The following is an 18,912-nucleotide window of genomic DNA, read 5'->3' on the forward strand; positions in this document are numbered from 1 at the left end:
TGCGTCACCGGGTATTCAGTATCTTCGAGACGGTGTGGGAGACTAACTGAAAAAGTTTTACTCGTTTAAGGCAGTTCATGGTGTGAAAAGGAATAAAAATAGCGTCATTCTGCGTATTTTTTTTTCTTCCTTTTTTCTTTTGCTTTACAGTTTAACTCACTTTCTTCAGTTTCTACTGTCATACGATCTTCGTGGTCATTGTGGTAGTCGCCGGCTCCAGGTGAATAAAGGTAAGGTTCTTCTTCTTCCTCTTCATAATAGTAGTCGTATAAACTCTCCAGTTCTGGAAGGTTATGAAGTTTAATTTATCTTTTTGTAAAATTAGAAACCGACCTCTGTTTGCCATTGCTATACGATTTCAGAACAAATGAAGTGTGCAAACGCCGCCGCTCTCCTCTTCTTTGTCCTATGCGACATTGGGGTCCATGGTGGCGAGGTAACTATGACAATGAATACATACATCCCTTTCGCGAACAAAATTTTTTTAGATTGTTGCGGAACTCTTGCACTCAAATGTCACTGTCAAATGGCAAACGGATTATGAACGGCAAACGGTGGACTTCTCGATTTGGTTCGGAGCAAAGACCCCTGATCTTTTGTTCCTTGGATTTTCAGACTTTGGAGACATGAATAGCTCGGATGTTCTGATGTATGACAATGTAAAAAGAGAAATTATGGTGTGAAGTGATTTCCGAAAAAAAAATCATGCGAAAACTTTAGGACTCCTATACAAATCGCGACTACAAAATTATCCCTGATCTTTCGCAAGACTTCCAACAACTCCGCAGAAGAAAGGATCATTTCGTGGTTCGGAGAAAGTTGACGACTTGTGATTCCAGAGACTACGCTTTTCAGGTATAAACCACAAAACAGTATGAGTTTAACAAAATCAATTTTTTTAGCGTGGAACCACCCAATTCTATATCGCCGCATCGTTTGGATACAGAAACTTGGTTGATATTAGGGACAAGAAATGGATTTTGGTATGCCCACTAACTTACAGTACCGGTCAACGTACTTTTCAGTTTCTTTTCGGCTCTTTATTCTGGAGACTGGAGCTCGGCTATCAAGTTTCCGATCAATTGTCTTTGTACTGGAAATTTTAAAAAACAGGTGTATTTTTGAAATCGACAAGTAACTGAAAAATGAGGGATTTTAAATAAATTCTGTGAACGCAAAGCTTTCAATCTAGGTCTGCTTCACACCATCCAAAGCTTCCGAAGTGATCGAAAACTTGACAGCTCAGTGACAGACTTCTGAAAATGGTCAAAATTATCAAAAACCAACTGAGAAATACGTGTTTTGTATATCTAATTTCCAGTATCATCGCTGTCTGAGAAAAACAAGGTTTAGAGCGAAATATCTTGTTAAACTTAAAGGCGCAAATGCGCAAACCACCGTACTGCGAGGCTATTTTGAGCATTATTCTCCAATTTAACCAATTTCTCGACAATTTTCATAATTTTTCCAACTATTTTCAGTGTTTCAAATCATTTTTTGTTGATGTATCAGGCTGGTAAAAAGTAATGCGTATTTAGTACTAGCTTTTTTGAATTACATCCGGTGTATTTCTCCAAGAGAACCTATTACAACGGAAAAACGGTGAAAATTGTCAAAAATTGAGAGAAAAAGGAAAATAATATTCAAGATAACTTTAAAGTACGGTGGCCTCCGCTCTTGCGCTTTCAAGAAAAATTGAACAAAGTATTTAGCTCTCAACCTTGATTTTCTCAGACAACGATAATACTGAAAATGAAAATGTATATTTTACAGGACAAGAAGTTTGGAAAAGTGATCGAGGGACCTACTGATCAGCCAAGTACTGATGAAGGTGTATCCTCTCTGGAAAGAGATGTTCAATTGGTGATTGTCAACAGCAATAGTCCTGATCCAGTGCCAAATGTAGAAACAACTTACGAATGTATCATTCGCAAAATGCCATTTGACACTGTTCATAAAACTTATCACATTGTCCGAATGGAACCATACATCACACCTGGAAATGAGCATCTGGTCCACCACATGGAGGTCTTCCTCTGCCGAGATGAAGTGGAGGAGTGGAGTGGGAACTGCAATGACCCAAAGAAACCGAAAAAGTCAAAGTCGTGTAGTCATGTTATTGCTGCATGGGCAATGGGAGAAGGACCAATTCATTACCCCAGAGAAGCCGGACTTCCAATTGGAGGAAAGGGAAAGAATGAGTATGTGATGGTGGAGATTCACTATAACAATCCAGAACTTCACAAAGGAGTTATGGATACATCTGGATTTCAATTTTATGTTACTGGATTGCTCAGGTACCGTTTTTATTTTGGTTACGGCTATTTTAAACTATAAAATTCAGAATATATGACGCTGGAATTATGGAGCTTGGATTGATCTACTCTGATGCCAACTCAGTACCACCAAATCAGAAAGCATGGGCTATGAATGGATATTGTCCATCTCAATGCACGCAGAATGTAATTTCAAAAATCTCCTAACAACTCTAACAGACACTTTCAGCTTCCCGAAGAAGGCATCAATATCTTCGCCAGTCAAATGCACGCTCATCTAACTGGAAGAAAGCTCTGGACCTCTCAATACCGTGATGGTGTCCAAATTGGAGATGTCAACAGAGATGAGCACTACTCTCCCCATTGGCAACATCTTCAGCAGCTCCGTCCAATGGTCCGTGTCATGCCAGGAGACACTTTGGTCACTACTTGTGTCTATGACACCAGAAGACGCTCGAATGTCACTTTTGGAGGTTACGGAATCACTGATGAAATGTGCGTCAACTATATTTATTACTACCCAGCATCAGAAGTTGAAGTTTGCAAGTCGGCGATTTCCAACAGCACATTGAGAGCTTATTTTTCGCAAAGGTAATTTTTAAAAAATTTTCGTAACTGTGAACCGGACCTTTGTCGGGTCTTCGCGGGCCCTGTCATAATTTTTTTTTGGAATCAATTGAAATACCTATGGGTAATTCTGACAAATACTACAAAACGATATTAATTGGAAAACTGTATCTTGTTTATAGACAAAATTACAGACGAAACGGTTAGGGCCGGTTAGGGCCGGTATTAGCAGGTTTATGGCTTCTAACTTTGTTCCTAGACAGGATACAGGTTTCCAAATAACATCATCTTGTAGTACTTGTTGAGTTCTATCATGTCAGTTAGTCCAAAAATATAGTTTCAAAAGAAACTATAGCAAGGCCTGCGAAGCCCCGGCAAAGACCCAGTTCACAAGTATGCGAATTTTCATTGAATAAGGTTTTCAGACATGGTATGGATGGCAAAACAATGAAAATCTCTGATATGTACAACGGCGTCAAAGACTGGAGCAATGGTGTTGACGAGGAGTTTTATAATGTGTTGAATGTCGGAAACGTAAACATGAATTGCTTGAAATCCAACGGAGAGTCATTCGAGTTCAAATCAAAAGACCCTCGTCAAGGCTGGGAGAATATGGCAAGACCTCGACTCTTCTCCGGCTCGTTCATCAGAACTAGAGACCGATTCCAGTGTCCAGCGATCAATGACATGATCAATTTTGAATAACTTGTCACTTTTTTGAAAAACACTTCGCTAAATGAAAACTTTTATTCGAATACCAATATCAACTATCACATTTCTATCGTAACCACATTATTTGAACATAAGGCAAGTATTCACTGGTATGTAATACAGAAAACGTAAGTAGAAAAATAGGAGCCGAACTGAACTAGAGATCTGACTATAAAGGAATGTTTGAGGAAACTCAAGAAAATCTAACTATCAGAAATTCAGCCCGACGCGTTACAAAATACTCTAGTCCTTTACAATAATTGGAACACGGTGCCATGCATTGTGGATCAGGCCACGAACATTCCAGATACCACTAGCGGTCTCTGGTTGAGTATTATAGGATCTGTCAACTGCCTTGGCAATGATATTGAACTCCTTGACTCCTGGCGGAATCTTCACTTCAGTTCGGAACAGTGTCCACGCGTACATGTGCTCCTTGTCTTGCTTCTCTTCTTGCTCCATCTCGCAACTACTCCATGTCTCTCCACCATCAACACTGATCTCGATTCGGATGATACCACGGCCACCACCACTCCATGCGTATCCGGAAATGTCGACAGTTCCATCGTCACGATCAACTTTGGTGTTAGGAGCTGGTGTGCAGATAGCGCATTGAACAGGATACTCTTGGATGGATGGTACGGTGTCCCATTTCAGCTCGTCACCGATGTTGACAGCAGGAGAGAAGGCTCTGAAAGTAATTTTCTTTTGTGTACCATAAGATGTACAATACTGGTCACAAAATACAAAAACGTTTTTTTTTCAGCTTAAATTTGCCAATTTTCATGAGTTTGGAATTCGATTTTCTAGTTTCCGATCACATTGAAAATTCTGGAGGGTGTAAAACAAACCTGAATTGAGAATGTTGCATTAACAGAACGTTTTGAAAGCTATTAGTTTTTCAGCTATTGGCCGTTTTCTTGAAGACGCCTAGTTTGGCCTGTTTTTGTACCGAGAACGTAAAAAATTAGTGTCCTTCAATAATCAACAAATAGCTGAAAAACCAGACATTTTCCAAAAACTCTGTGAATGCAAAGTTTTTGATCTCGGTTCGTTTTACACCTTACAACATTTTAAAAATAGTCTTAAACTTGATAACGGAGCTCCAGACCCCTTAAAATGGGGAGAATAGTCAACAATTGAATGAAAATACGTTTTTGTGTACCTGTAATCTTTCTGCTGCCAATGACTATCGCTCTCTTTCTCACTGACAATAATTTTGCGGAGCCATTTCACTTGACGAGCTCCCACATTTCCTGGCACAATGACTCTTAATGGTGCTCCATGGTCTCTTGGAATATCCACACCATTCATATGATAAGCTACAATAACTTCGTTCCCTCTAGCCTTTTCCATTGGAATAGATGCTCCATACGGTGTGCCAGTCGGGTCCACATCGCAACCTTCGAAGTGCACATGTTTGATTTTCTCATCGAACACATCGATTCCAGCGTCGGCAAGGATATCCTGATACAAGAATTTCGTTGTGAAAATTGGATTATGCTGACTTACTCTTAATCGAACACCAGTCCACTCTGCATTACTGATGGCTGTACCCTCCCACATCAATCCTTGCACTTTCTTGTACTGATTCATGTCGGCTCTTCTGTTTCCAGCACATTGAATAACGCTACCAATCGTGTAAGACTTATATTTCTTCTTTAACTCATCCACAGACAAATCGATTGTCTTCCCATTCATCGTTTCGATGGTGAGACGATGATCTTCGGTTTTAATCTGCAAAACGTTAGTATTGTTACGATTGTCTCCTTTTTTTCGAAATACATCTGGAACTGGAAGGTGATTGCGGACAAAGAACAGTTCATTAGGTGTATAGAAGTGATCGGTGAGAAGGGATGGAGGGGATTCGGCATTGAATGGCTTGGCATTACGCACCAGTAGAGCTGGATGGCGTTCCGGGTCGTTTGAGAACGCATCCGGTTCTGCCTGCAAAACGAATACAAACATGGGTAAGGTTTGACGAGCGGGTAGATTATACTATACATTATCGACCATGAAGATTTATATAAACGTATCTTCCAGTCAGATTTTGGCCACTTTAGCCGTTTTATGAGGGCCTAAATAAAAACATTGCATTCACTAATATTCTGAATATTTCTATTTTTCTGACTTTTTGCCGGTTTTTGAAAAAAAACCGATTTTTTTCACAAAAGCAGGTCAAAAAGAAATCTTTTAAAAATCAGCGGAATGCTGAAAAACTAGAAATTTTCGAAAAATTCTGTGAATACAAAGTTTTTATTCTAGGTCGGTTTTATACTCTCTAAAGTTTTCAAAGTGATCGGAAACTTGAAGGCCGAGCTTCCAACTTTTGAAAATAAAAATAGTCAAAAATTAACTGGAATGTACGTTTTTCATCTTTTTGAGCGGTACTGTAGATTTGTTTTGTAATCCAATGGTTCTAATTCAAACTTACAAATTTAAATGGATCAAGATAGTCCTGTAATGTGATTTTTCCCGTTTTGAGCAAAACCAGTTCCAAATCAAACAAAAACTCACTTTTGGAACATCTTTCACATCCAATCTTCCGATTCGATACCCTTCCAAAATCTCCAACACTTCAGCTGTCTTGTGTTGACTGTAGAGCGCCCAGAATGGATCTACTGCTGCCCCAGCAGCCAGGAGAATCTTATCACCTCCAGGATGCATTGAAATGAAGTCGGTCACATCGTAGACACCCTGAAATATTAGGTTGGCGGGAAAGTCTTTGTCACTTTTTCAATAGTTTATTTCTCAAAGAAAAAATAACCGAATAATTAATTATATTGTCCATCATTATCAACAACATGTCTCCAACGTTCCCTCAATTTATGGATTCCATTGCGGTAGAATCCAGCCGGGCGTGAGGCAAAGTATTGTTTGAGTGCCGCTTCGACCGCTCCACGGGAATTGAAGCTTCTTCCTTCGAAGGCACGTGTCATATCGCCAAATAACCAATAGTCGGAAGGAGCAAGATCAGGAGAATACGGGGGGTGAGGGAGAACATTCCATCCATATCCCATCAGCTCCTGCTTCACTTGTTTCGAAACATGTGGGCGAGCGTTATCATGTTGATAGTACACTTTCTTGTCTTTCAGGGCCGAACGGTCGACTGCTTTCTTGAGGTTTCGTAGTTGAGTAGTGTAGAGGTCTCCAGTTATTGTTTTGCCCTCGGGCAGAAGTTCCCAGTAGATGGGGCCGTCCACTCCCCACCACACAGAGAGCATAACTTTTTTCGGATGAAGGTCGGGTTGGGGACATCCTGTGGGCTCTCTCCTTCTCCAACCCACTGGGATTTCCTGTGGTGATTATCGTAGAAGACCCACTTCTCATCTCCGGTTATTAGCCGGTCCAGCCATCGATCGCCCGCGTGGAGAGTGAGAAGAGTAATCGAATCGTCGACTCGGCGGTCAAGGTTGGCTTGAGTCAGGTGATGAGGTATGAATCGACCAAAAAGTTTTCTCATTCCAAGAGACTTCAAACCTTCAAGGACTGTGCTATGGTGAACTCCGAATGTGACAGCTAGTTCACGGCTAGATTGAAATGGATCCGATTGCAATGCGTGCTTCAGCTTGTCCAAATCCAACTCACGGGGTCTCCCAGAGCGATCCTTTTCATTGAGCGAGAAGTCATCTTTTTCGAAACGATGGAACCAATTGCGAATAGTATTGTAGTGAGGGGCATGTGTGTTGTACACATTCTTCAAGAAAGTTTCCGAATCCTTCATCGTGGTGTGAGATAGGAAGAGGTAAATCAAAACATGTCTGATGTGAATAGCAGTGGGAACAAACATATCGTTTCAATTACAGATGAGGAGCAGGGAAGGAGATGGGGACTTGTTTATATGGAAGGTTCTTATCACCTTGTTATTCACTAAAGTCGATATCATACACAGCCTCCATATACGAGAACAGTGATTAAACAAACAGAGTGACAAAGACTTTCCCGCCAACCTAATATCTTACTCACAAAGTTTGAAAAGTGGAAAATGAGCCTTACGTCTTTATAAGTGACCCAAATTCTGTCAGCATCTTTTCCATGCTTTTTGACTTCTTCTTGTGCGTACATTGGAAGATTTGCCAGCTTCTTAAGATTCTTTTCCTCTTTTGCATGATCCAATTTCGCGGTTCTCATGAATTGTTGAACTCCGAGCATTCCAACAGCGGCTGCACCGGCGATATATGCGTACTTGTCTGCAAACTTCTTGTTTTTCAATAGCTTCTTATTTGTGGGTCCTACAGTAAGACTGTTCATGATCTTCACGACTATATTCTGATCCGGTGCAAGCTAGACTATTGAAATGACGTTTGTGCTTCCAAAAACGCCCAACGGCTGCCGCTCGCTGGCCCAACATGCTGGAAAAATGGAATTTCTCACTTCAACAAATTTAATAACTCAAATAGTTTCCCTGAACAGCACGACACAAACTTAAGTCCAGTAAAAAAACAAAAATCATCAATTTAAAAAAATTTATGACCAGCTATACAAAAAAAATAAAATAGACTGCGACAACACATGTTGGAGAGAAGGGGGAAGGGGGAATCAAAATTGAAAAAGAAATGCAAAACCCGACTAGAGTTATTAAAATTATATAAGGGACGACGAGGTAAATGAAAACTAGGAAAACCTATGGCGACTAAATGGGAGATTGTTTGAAAAATGATAAAGAAGTATAATAAAAAACGAAATTCGTAGAGAAATTGAACCCCAGAAAAGTCACGTGGTCAAATCAGGTAAATAAGAACACAGAAAGAGATTGGAAAAGAAAAAACTGTTGGACGTGCAGAGAGGGACAGTGGGAGAGTATGGGGTGTATTGGAGACACAGAGAAAACGACGGGGCAGGTTTGGAAGGTTGCAGACTGCGTGGACGGCCAGTCATCGATCGTAAACGGCGATAAGGATTAGGCGGTTGACCAGGGAGGAGGATGGTAGTTGACAAACAACCAGTTCTCCATCAAACATCAAATTTTGAAAAATTGAAAAGCAGTTTTTCAAGCGTTCTGGGTCAATTCAATGATAATTTGGGCGAAGGCGGCATGGGCGACATCAGGGCAGGAAATGAAGCAGGTACGTGAGCTATCTCCGACTATTTTGTTAATGGTGCTTTGAATTTCCTTGTTAACGTTGACGAACAAAGCACGAACTTGCTGAAAGAATAACATTTGACGACAATCCCAAAAAATAAACTCACTGTTGGATTCTCCTGGGCTGCCTTTTGAAGCATTGGAAGGTCACTCGTGGTATCTCCAGCAACACATACTTTTCCAAGCTTCAAGGAGTCCTTGTTAAACTCAACGAGAGCTGCAACTCCGTCTCCTTTGTTCCAAATGGCTCCTGGAAACCAATAGCTTTATGTATAAGCCACATAACTGCATTAATACCTGATGAATGAACACAAACTTCGATCTCGAGTGGTGAGCAATTTTCCAGAATAAGATATTGGCTGTTGGGGTCCACACGATGAATTCGTTCTTTGACTGCATCGATATATTTGGCGGAAAGCTCTTTTGGAACTTGTCCGAACACGGTTTGTACTCCAAGAGTGAGTCGATCAACTTTCTTCTGAACTCCGCTTCCAACCAAAGCAAATTGAACGAATTCTCCTTCATGAAGAATCTCTTCGAGCTGTTCGTAAAGTTGTCCAATGGCTACACTTCCTTCCTCAGGGATTCCATCATCGTGAACCACTCGACGTCCTCCAAGCCACCATTCACGTCCCCAGGACCCACTGAACATGACTGGTCCGTCGATTGGAAGAGAAGTCAAGTCGAGAATTCCAGGGTGACGGAGTGGGCCAGCAGTGAGGACAGCAAAGGCGCGAGTAAAGTTTCTTGCGAATACTCCCATGACAATAGCACTGTAGGCTGGCTGGAAATAGGATTTATTAGATTCCTGGTTTTTATATTACAACTACCGTGAAACAATAGGAAGGCCCCCTAACTTTTATCTTTGAGCTGATTCATCACGGTTCTTGTGAAAAATATAAAAATGATGTTAACGGATAAATTGCCTGTTATAATATCACAAACATTGTATTAGTTGATGCATTTTTGATATTTTGCAGAGGAGCAAAGAGAAATTAGCTTAATCTTGACAGTGCGGGAGCCCTTCTATTGCAGGTTTTAAAGTAATCTGGACTCACCTGCAAGTTAGTGGCGTACTGAGAGCAATAATCTTTCATGGTTCCATCCCAGTCGGTGATAAAAAGTGGCTTAATTCCATCAGACTCAATCGTGATCAAATCCATCAAGAATTCTTTACATTTTGCAACCTCCTCTGCGAATCCATTCATGAGACGAATATCGATCTGATTATTGGATAACAATCCTGGCAGGTCACACAGCTTTAGTCTATTCGTAAACGATTCTTCGCTTTCACACTCTGACGCAAAGTTCTCCAAGAACAAAAAATCCTTCTTAAGTCCCAAAATCTCATCTCTGATGTTAATGGCAAATGTGGCTCCCCTTGAGTGAATGTGTCGAATGTAGAAGTCTGTTGTCCGCTCGTCTTGCATTTCCTGAAATTCAAAATAAACGGATATATAGTGATCCAAGCGATTACCTCTAGTGTTCTCTTTAGAATTTGTATCTCTGCCGAAGTGATTTTCCCAGTTGCCAGCAACTGCATGGTCAACAACTTCCGCGTCTCTTGCATCTAAAATTTTTTTTGTTCTCAATTATTGTTGATGTTTGGTAACTTCGATCATTTTCAGAAGCCTAGAGCTTGGCTATCGAGTTTCCGATCATTTTGAAAATTTGGAAGGGTATAAAACAGATCTAGATTAAAAATTACCATTTATAGAATTTTCCAAAGATTCCTAGTTTTTCAATTATTCGCGTTTTCTAGAAGACGCCTGCTTATTCACCTTCACAGTGCAGAAATGCGTGTCTTTCAGAAATCTGCTAATAGCTCAAAATTAGGAATTTAAAAAAAATATTGAGCATGCAAAATTTTCAAACTAGGTTCGTTTTACATCCGTTGAAAATTTCAAAGTTATCGGAAAGTTTACAGCCGAGCACTAGACACTTGAAAATTGTCAAAATGGCCAAAAATTAGCTGAAAAGGACGTTTTTCTAATCTTATTGACACTACTGTATGTTAAAAATTTTGAAAAAAAGAGAATGAACTCACGTGATATAAACATTCTTTGAATTCTTCAATGGACTGACTGGCAACCGTCATGTTTTGTGGTTCTGAAAACGACCATAGAGAGTTCTCAGGAGACGATAGAAGTGCACGAAGACATCAATCGGTGCGATAAGACTGATAAGACCGAGATGACGGGTGTTATTTATTCTTGTCAACACGTGACACAGTTTTGAATACGGGGGATTTCGAGTTTTGCTTCTTTTTTATCTTATCTTAAAAGGATTTCAATGTCTATAAAGATTGCCAAGTGGTTTTGATTCTTCAAATAAAACTAACTTTCTCATCTGACCTTCTTGTAGAAATTGAAATCATGAATAATATCTGACGTAGCGTACATATAGATTAAAGATCATGACAAACAACTGATCAATAGGCGTATTGACAAAACGTGCCAAACAGCAAAGAGCGTTTGAAACCCACAGGTCAACAGGTGGTTATGCGGACTAGGAACAAAGTTTATTCTTTTCTTCCGAAGATTTCAAAACGAAATTTCAAACTTGTGGTTGTTGTTGACTTTGACTATTCGGGATAATATATCCATTTATCCCTCTCTATAATGACCCCGCGTGATAGACCGTACCTGTTTTGCCATTCATAGGGGGGCAGTCCGGACGGGAGCCAGCACGGCCCGGAAGAAAAACGGGGACAAGTTTGAGTGAAGATACAACCTGAAAAAAAAGGAAAAATAAAAATAGATATACAGTTGGAGAAACGGATCAATAATAGTTGAGCGATAGAGAATCGAATGTAAACACAATCTTCTCGCTCAGCGAGTGGGCTGAACAGAGAGCGGGAGGAGAGGTCTGAAAAATCAATAAAAATAATAACAAGATGGTGGAGAGACAAAGAAAAATGAATGATGTTGATTATTAGAGCCGGTTTTTCATAAGGTCAGGCTTTTTTCACTGGCGAAGGTTATAAGACTAGAAAGAAACATGTTTTGAAATGAACATTGAATAGTTCAAAACCCTAATTTCAGATTTTAATACTTTTTCAAAGGGGTTTGCAGAAAAAAATAAAGAGTTCCTGCTAGAGAAAACAATCTAAACTACCGAAACATCCTTTTTCAAGTTCTCAGAAATCTTCAGATCACTTGTGAAACCAAGACGGTATCAACTAAAGCAGTTTTCAAGCAAAATCACCCACCAAAAGCAATAAAAAACGCGTAAAAGTGGCAAAAAAGCGTTGGATCAACAGATAAGGTGCGAAAGGATCGTCGCCGAAAAGGAATAGAGGAAGGACAAAAGAGACATTATAAATTATTCGACAAAAGAAAATGTTTGTTGAAATAGGAAAATAAAACGCGTCACAAGAATGGAAACTACTGATGAGAAAGAAAAAAGGAGGGTGTTTGGTTTATTTGCGTTCCGCTTTCTGACATTTTAATGCTGTTCTACTTTTAGTTTTTGACGAATTTTGCCATAGTCAGCGGAAAATAGACAAGGGGATGGAGGGCTCATGTGTTTGCGCCGCGAGATGTGCAAAGTGCGGCGGTTGACGCACATCTCGTGCATATGCGTAGTGTGCGGAGCAAAATCAGTTTATCTGATTTTCTCCATCTGTTGTTGATCGAATAGAAACAAATTATATATTTTTAGAATCAGCAAAAAATTTGCAATTGTTCGGTACTAAAAACTAGCGTAAATGCTCATTTTTCAGATTTCGTTAAATTTCTCAATAGGGTTTTTAAATGAAAATTGTGATTTGAAGGTTTGGAAAGCAATTTTTAGGAATAATATTAATTTACATTGTAGAAAATAATTTATTATAATCTTTTCTGATAATTATAAAAAACAATATACAGTACCAATGAATAAGAAATACAGAAACGTATTTTTTCGGCGGATTGTTGGTCATTTTGACCACTTTGAGGAAATTAATGCTCGGCTATCTAAAACATACTTGGGTTGAAATCTTTGCATTCACAGAATTTTTCGAAAAATTCTATTTTTTCAGATATTGCCGTTTTCGTGTAATTTTCAGTGCAAAACAGACCGAAAACACATGCCAGCAAATATCTGGAAAACTAGGATTTTTAAAAAAATTCTATGTATTTGAAGTTTTCAAACTAGGTCTGTTATACATTCTCCAAAAATTTCAAAGTCATCAGAAACTTGACAGCGGAGCTCAAGACTTCTGAAAATGACCGTAAATCCATCTTTATATCTTATCAACTAGTAATTGATACGAACGTTGTAAAAGTTAATTTTTTTACATTTTCAAAAAAACTACTTTTTTATAAAAAAAAGAATTAAGAATTTCCAGTTAATAAGAAATCACCTATATTGAAATGGAATCAAAATTCAATTCTCGTAGAAAAAACTGAAATTCAATTATACCTTTTTTCTCTCAAAATTACATTTGGAAATCGAAATTTGAATTCTCATCAGATTTTTGATCTACATTTTTAATTGGAATTCCTAGAAATCATATTTTCCAAAGTTTATTGAATTGACAATATACATACAAAAAAACATGTAAAAAAGTAGAGCAACCGCGATAGGAAACAAGAAAAGAAAACATTATTATTAAAGTAAATCAAATTGAGATCATCTGAGGGGGAAAAACGTCGCAAATCGGCTATCGAATCTTTGGATAAAGAAGTATACCACGGGGGAATTGGCACACAACACACACTGACAGACGGATGAGAGAGAGAAAGAGAGGAGAGGAAAATGCTGGTCATTTTTAACATTGCAATGCATCGACGAGACGCTGCTCTTTCTTGTCAAAGAAAACATGATCATCAGCTCCACCGATCGAATGCAACACATTTCTGCAATTGTTTGTGTTTGTTTTTTCAAAGTTTGCAAATCCTCTTCCCCATCTAAGGTTTCTGAGATATTCGAATAAGTTTTTTTCGGACAAGCAACCAGAAATCTGTGAGTGAACGAACTGTAGTCGGGAAAAGCTAATCTATGATTTGCAATCGTTATCAGTAAACATATGATATCATTAAGAACGCCAAAGAAAAGATAAGGAACGGTTGTTCATTGTACATTAATTTCGAAAAAATCACAGACTATCAGTGCCTGGTAACTCACCTAACCACTGGGAAGTATCTACCAGTTACGAACGTCTCCATTCCAACCACGGCTCTGAAAAAAGCAAGAAATTCACAAAAGAAATTTATCCGGAATCTACCTCAACGCTTCAGCTTGCCTAACAACATCGTCAAATGAGAATCCATCAGTGACGACTACGACCTGTACAGGTCGGTTTTTCTGAAGAACATATTGTGTTGTAACCGAGATGGCTGCTCCGGCGGCGGTGACTCCTCGCAAGAAGCGTGCTTCTGGAATGAGAGATTTTTGGTAATATGAGGTTACAATTCTTTAGTAATGAGCATAATTTCGTCAGCTTGTTCTAAATATTTATTTATGAATGTTCTAGTAAAATAATGGCTCTAATAGAACGTAAAATTATACCTGCACTTTGAACTCGAATATCTAATTTCTTATCAAAGACATCAACTATTACTAATTTGAAGAATGCTGTTAATATTATAACAGATATTTTAATTGTTAACAAAACGTTGATATTTCTCATAGGACAGAAGATAACGTAAGCAGGCTGACAGATGATCCCCTAAACTTTCAACTTTGAGATAATTTATCATAACTCCTGCAAAGATATTGAAAAGTTGTCAGCTATTTAAATGTTCATCATATTGTGGCTAATGTTTTATTAGTTCACAACTTCTAGATATCGTTTACGGAAGATCAGGTAAATAGGCTCAAATTTGACGGTCTGGAGGGCATTGTAATAAAATGACCCTTCAACTTTTAGCATTGAGCAGATGTATCTCTATTCCTTTATGAGATATCTAAAAATTGTCAGCTAATAGAACATTTTTAAAGTAGTGATCAAAATTTTATCATCTGACAACTTTTCAATATCGTCTACAGGAAAGGGCTCAATGTTAAAACAAAACATGAATAACTGATATTTGACAAAATGGCATTTCCATCTAAACAAAAATGAACTAACACGTTATGTGTCAGTTATATTTATCCTACATAAACTACCGTAGTTGCTCTTAAAGAAGCTCAACCAAATCGTCAAAGATTCGTGTGAAAGATGTCAAAAGGTGTTAACTGATAAAATGTCGGTGATATTATTACAAACATTTTAATATTTTTTACATATATCTTTTACACGAAATGAGATATATTGGGTCAAAGTTGACGGGTTGGGTTGTCTTGTCATTCTATTAACGTCCAGCAAATACTGATGTATCAAAAAAATCTATTTTTTCTCAATTTTTCCTCTTCAGGAGTTCTAAAAATTATTGTTTTCAATATTTTTCCGGTCATATTTTTCAAAAAAAATGTCACTACTAAATCATATCAGCTTGATTCCAAAAAAGTGCAGAAAACTGTGTACTAATCCAATAATGTGTTTTGATCATCATCAAAAACGTAGTATTTTGCAAAGTGATTTTCCAAAATACAGTTTTCCGTATTCCACCCCTTTCTTAAACCAACTTCTCAATTTCTCGACGAATTTGCTTCCGTTTGGTGCCTCTGGTAGCGGAACCACAATCTTCTGCCGTGTTCTGCCGGCAAACGTGATCAAGGCCATCTGAATAAAAAAATAATAAATCTCGAATTAGTCATCGTCATTCGAGGAAAACTAAACATTTCCCCTTCCTGGTTCAAAAATACTAACTCGACGAGGGTGTTCCGCTTCCAATTGGTGAACAATTTCTTCGATATACTTCTTTTGTTTCTCGTATTGCTGCACCACGTTTCCGCTCGAGTCCAACAAGAAGAGAATGTCTTTGCATTCTAGAAACGAAAAATGATTGAAAAGAACTTGATTTGTAATTTCTAATCACTTGGGGGGACAAACAAACATGTGTGGTTTCCAGTATGTGTAACATATTTGGAAATCAAATCGCCTACATTTCACACCTCCCTTTTTGAATTTCTAGCCTTCACCCACCTTTTGTTGGCCGCAACTTAGTCGTGTTGCTGATATCCAATTTCAATTTAGGTGCCTTTGTCACTTCTTCATCCCGAATTGTTGCTGATGTGGATGATGATGAGGTCGTGGTAGGAAGTGTGGTAGTAGTTGTAGTAGAAGATGAGGTTGTAGAAGAAGTGATTGGTTCAGTTACGGGTTTCTCAGTTGTTGTTGATGATTCAGATGTAGTAGAAGAAGAAGTAGAAGAAGAAGCAGAAGAAGTCATTGTTTTAGTTGTAGAGGTGGTAAATGACACCGACGTCGTAGACGAGGTGGTCGTTGTCTCCAGAGTGGACATCAACTCTGGTTCGTTGTCTCCACTACCTTCCACAGATTTCTCGGAATTCACTCGAAGGACTTCTTCAGAATCGCTGATGTTATCAGCTTTTGTAATATCTTCAAAAACTGGAGACAGAATTTTTAGAACTCCCTGTTCTGGCTTCTCGGTTTGAATGTTAGTAGCTGTTACACCAAGAGTCATGAGTTCTTCGGTGCTTGTAGGAGCTGTTGAATTCTGAACTGAAGCATCTTCATCTTGTTCAGAGCTTGATGGAAGTCCAGAAGCCTCCACGGAAGACGGTGGAGGTGCAGGAGGATGGGGACCATTGCTAGAAACTTCTGCCAAAGATAACGTCGGTGAAGATGTTCCAGGTGGCATGGGAAGAGAATTCGTTGGGGCTACTGGTGTTGTAGTGATTGGATTCGTACCTGGAGACTGATGGGGTCTCGCAGTTCGGAAATGCGAAATATCTACTCCTGCTAGTTTCCATGGTGGCATTACGGTAGGGAGATTTGATGGGTACCATCGCTCAGCAATGAAACTTTCAGGTGGGACTATTCCAGGAGCACCGAAACCTGTAAAATGTGGATTACTGTAGCAAAGTCATTTAGAGAACTCTTGAATGAAAATAGCTCCTTCAGAGAGCTCTGCTCATATAACATCGGTCAATAGGACTTTGACTATTTTCAGAAGCCTGGAGCTAATTTCTGATAACTTTGAAATTTTCAGATGCTGTAGAACAGATGTAGATCAAAAACTTTGCATTTACAGACTTTTTTTTGAAAATTCCCAGTTTTTCAGGTATTTATCGATTTCTAAAAGACATCTGCTTTTAATTCAAAGTTCTTAATCTAAATTTGTTTTACACCCTCCAAAATTTTCAAAATGATCGGAAACTTGGTAGCCTACCTCCAGACTTCTGAAAATGGTCAAATTTGCTGAAAATTAACTGAAATGTTTTTGTATGTCTCATTGACCGGAACTGTACATTCATGAAACAAAAAATGTTTCAATCACCGACTATCTGTTCCTAGAAGCAAGATAATGGTACTGTATATGAAGAATAGCTTACCGGAAACTCCAACTGCGAATAATGCTGCGAATAATAAAAGAAACGGAATCATGAGAAAACGGAATTCTGAAAAACGGAAAGCTTGAATGAGGTGAAAAACTTAGAATGACGTCTTGGGAAGAAAAAACAAGAAAGTGAGTTAGTGATGAGTGACCAAATGAAAAATTAGTATAAAATGTTGCTAATCAGACAAGTTTTGTGTCAAATTCCTTTTGCTTTCAAACCCTTGCTTGACCCATTTGGGAAAAAGAAAAAGTGGAAAAAAAATACAAGAATATGGACGACCTGTATACTGTAGTTGGTGGAAAAAAGGTGGACATCGCCAGTAATCGGAAATCAGGAAAGTGTGAAAGTAGAAACTGAGAATGGTTATGGTTTGTTGCCTAACACTTACACGCTAACAAAGATACACCAAAATGGGAAGAAAAAGGAAGGAGGAGGAGGAAAAAAGAAGAAAGACACTGCTTCTGGATACTTTTCCGCTGACAATGAAAAAAAAACGAACTTTGAGGTTGGTGAGAGAACAAACAAATGATGATCATGGATTGTTAGACATCGTCTGATGAGGATAGGAGAGAGACAGGGATTCCATCTCGTTAGCGATCATGCTTGTTTCATTTGATATGAGCCTTATCGCCCAGGTACCCCAGAGGTAGGCATCATCACATCGGAGGGTATAGATGGAAAAAGAGGAACAGGAACAACTTCTATTGTGTCGTTGGCGGGAAGCAAAGGCAGAAAGAGAGATGAAGAAAAGGCGGAGAAGAGGGGTAATGCAAACGAAACGAGAAATTGAAGCGAGGAAAATGCTGCCACCTTTTTGGGAAGAACCGATTGGCCAGGCCAACGAAGAATTTTGAAGTCAACTTATATGGGAGGTGGGGGAAGATGGATAGACTAATAGACGGGATAATGATGATGATTCGGGCGATGATAAACTTAGCCGTTTTTCGTTTTGCGCAATAACGATAAATAGTCGGAGAGAGAGAGAGAGAGAGAGAGAGAGAGAGATAAAATCATTGTTACGCTAATCGTAGATGATGGTCACACCTTGATGAATCTAGAGAAATTCCAAGAGTAAAATTTCCAAGTTCAATTGTTAATGTTTCAATACACAAGATACGATATTTTCAGATGTCATACAAGTAGGCTTGAAAATCAACTCAAACATTCCTTCTTTTTTTAAAATTTCGCTATCAATCATCAGGTAGTTCCAACTTTCAAAAAAAAAAGCCTTAAATCCTCTAACAGAAGCTCACCTCACAAGTGCACTTTAAGCTCAATTATCTCCGTTCCTTCGAAAGATATCAAAAATCTGTAGACTGAGAAAATTTTTTCGATATTATGCTGACCATATTTTCAGTTGACAACTTTTCAATATATTTAACAGTAATCGAGATAAATGTGTTCAAAGTTAAGAAATAGGGTGCTTCCTATTACAGGCTTCGCACTAATCATCAATCGGTTCCAATTACCATAATTAGTAAGAAATTCTGAGAAAAAAGTGTTGGGACTGTTGGAACCTCGAAAATCAAGAATTAAAAATGTTTGATAAAGTTTCCTGTTTACTCAAGTTTTATAATAGTCTCTAAGAACTTCAATTAGACTCTTTTGAAGTTAAAAATTCCTTTAAAGTTTAGATGTTTCTTCAATTTAGAAATTTTAAAAAACTAGAAAATCTATAAGAGAAGGGCTTCCTAACTGTTAACTTTAAGCATTTTTTTCTCGGCTCCTGTCAAAGATATGAAAAACGTCAACTGATAAAATTATTCATGAGAATATCACAAACATTCTATCAATTGACACATTTCTGATGTCTTTCAAAAGAAACGAGAACATAAAGCCTAAATTTGACGGTTTGGGTAAGCTTCTAGAAGTATTTTCTAGTTT

At 38.5% G+C, this 18,912-nt stretch overlaps 4 protein-coding genes across 4 annotated transcripts; 1 reads left to right on the forward strand and 3 right to left on the reverse strand.

Moving 5' to 3' along the window:
* Positions 1–367: 367 nt before the first annotated feature.
* Positions 368–3,548, forward strand: Cbr-tbh-1 (the record flags this gene model as incomplete). Its single annotated transcript, XM_002645901.1, has 8 exons — positions 368–436; positions 489–677; positions 721–855; positions 903–983; positions 1,774–2,297; positions 2,345–2,462; positions 2,506–2,867; positions 3,269–3,548. 8 exons carry the CDS (start codon positions 368–370, stop codon positions 3,546–3,548), a joined length of 1,758 nt encoding a protein of 585 aa, XP_002645947.1.
* A 249-nt stretch (positions 3,549–3,797) lies between these two features.
* On the reverse strand, positions 3,798–7,905 carry Cbr-suox-1 (the record flags this gene model as incomplete). Its single annotated transcript, XM_045240463.1, has 6 exons — positions 3,798–4,243; positions 4,745–5,021; positions 5,067–5,501; positions 6,072–6,251; positions 7,551–7,744; positions 7,791–7,905. 6 exons carry the CDS (start codon positions 7,903–7,905, stop codon positions 3,798–3,800), a joined length of 1,647 nt encoding a protein of 548 aa, XP_045093456.1.
* Positions 7,906–8,544: 639 nt separating this feature from the next.
* On the reverse strand, positions 8,545–10,735 carry Cbr-gob-1 (the record flags this gene model as incomplete). The annotated part of the gene is made up of 6 exons (XM_002645899.1): positions 8,545–8,700; positions 8,745–8,887; positions 8,935–9,421; positions 9,696–10,070; positions 10,115–10,207; positions 10,685–10,735. The coding sequence occupies 6 exons, from the start codon at positions 10,733–10,735 to the stop codon at positions 8,545–8,547; spliced, it is 1,305 nt and encodes a 434-aa protein (XP_002645945.1).
* A 2,655-nt stretch (positions 10,736–13,390) lies between these two features.
* On the reverse strand, positions 13,391–17,074 carry CBG07711 (the record flags this gene model as incomplete). Its single annotated transcript, XM_002645898.1, has 7 exons — positions 13,391–13,478; positions 13,747–13,800; positions 13,847–13,997; positions 15,190–15,286; positions 15,374–15,492; positions 15,650–16,525; positions 17,023–17,074. The coding sequence occupies 7 exons, from the start codon at positions 17,072–17,074 to the stop codon at positions 13,391–13,393; spliced, it is 1,437 nt and encodes a 478-aa protein (XP_002645944.1).
* Between the last annotated feature and the right edge of the window lie 1,838 nt (positions 17,075–18,912).

Source organism: Caenorhabditis briggsae (assembly GCF_000004555.2).
Source record: "Caenorhabditis briggsae complete genome, chrX, whole genome shotgun sequence".
Classification (NCBI taxonomy): domain Eukaryota; kingdom Metazoa; phylum Nematoda; class Chromadorea; order Rhabditida; family Rhabditidae; genus Caenorhabditis; species Caenorhabditis briggsae.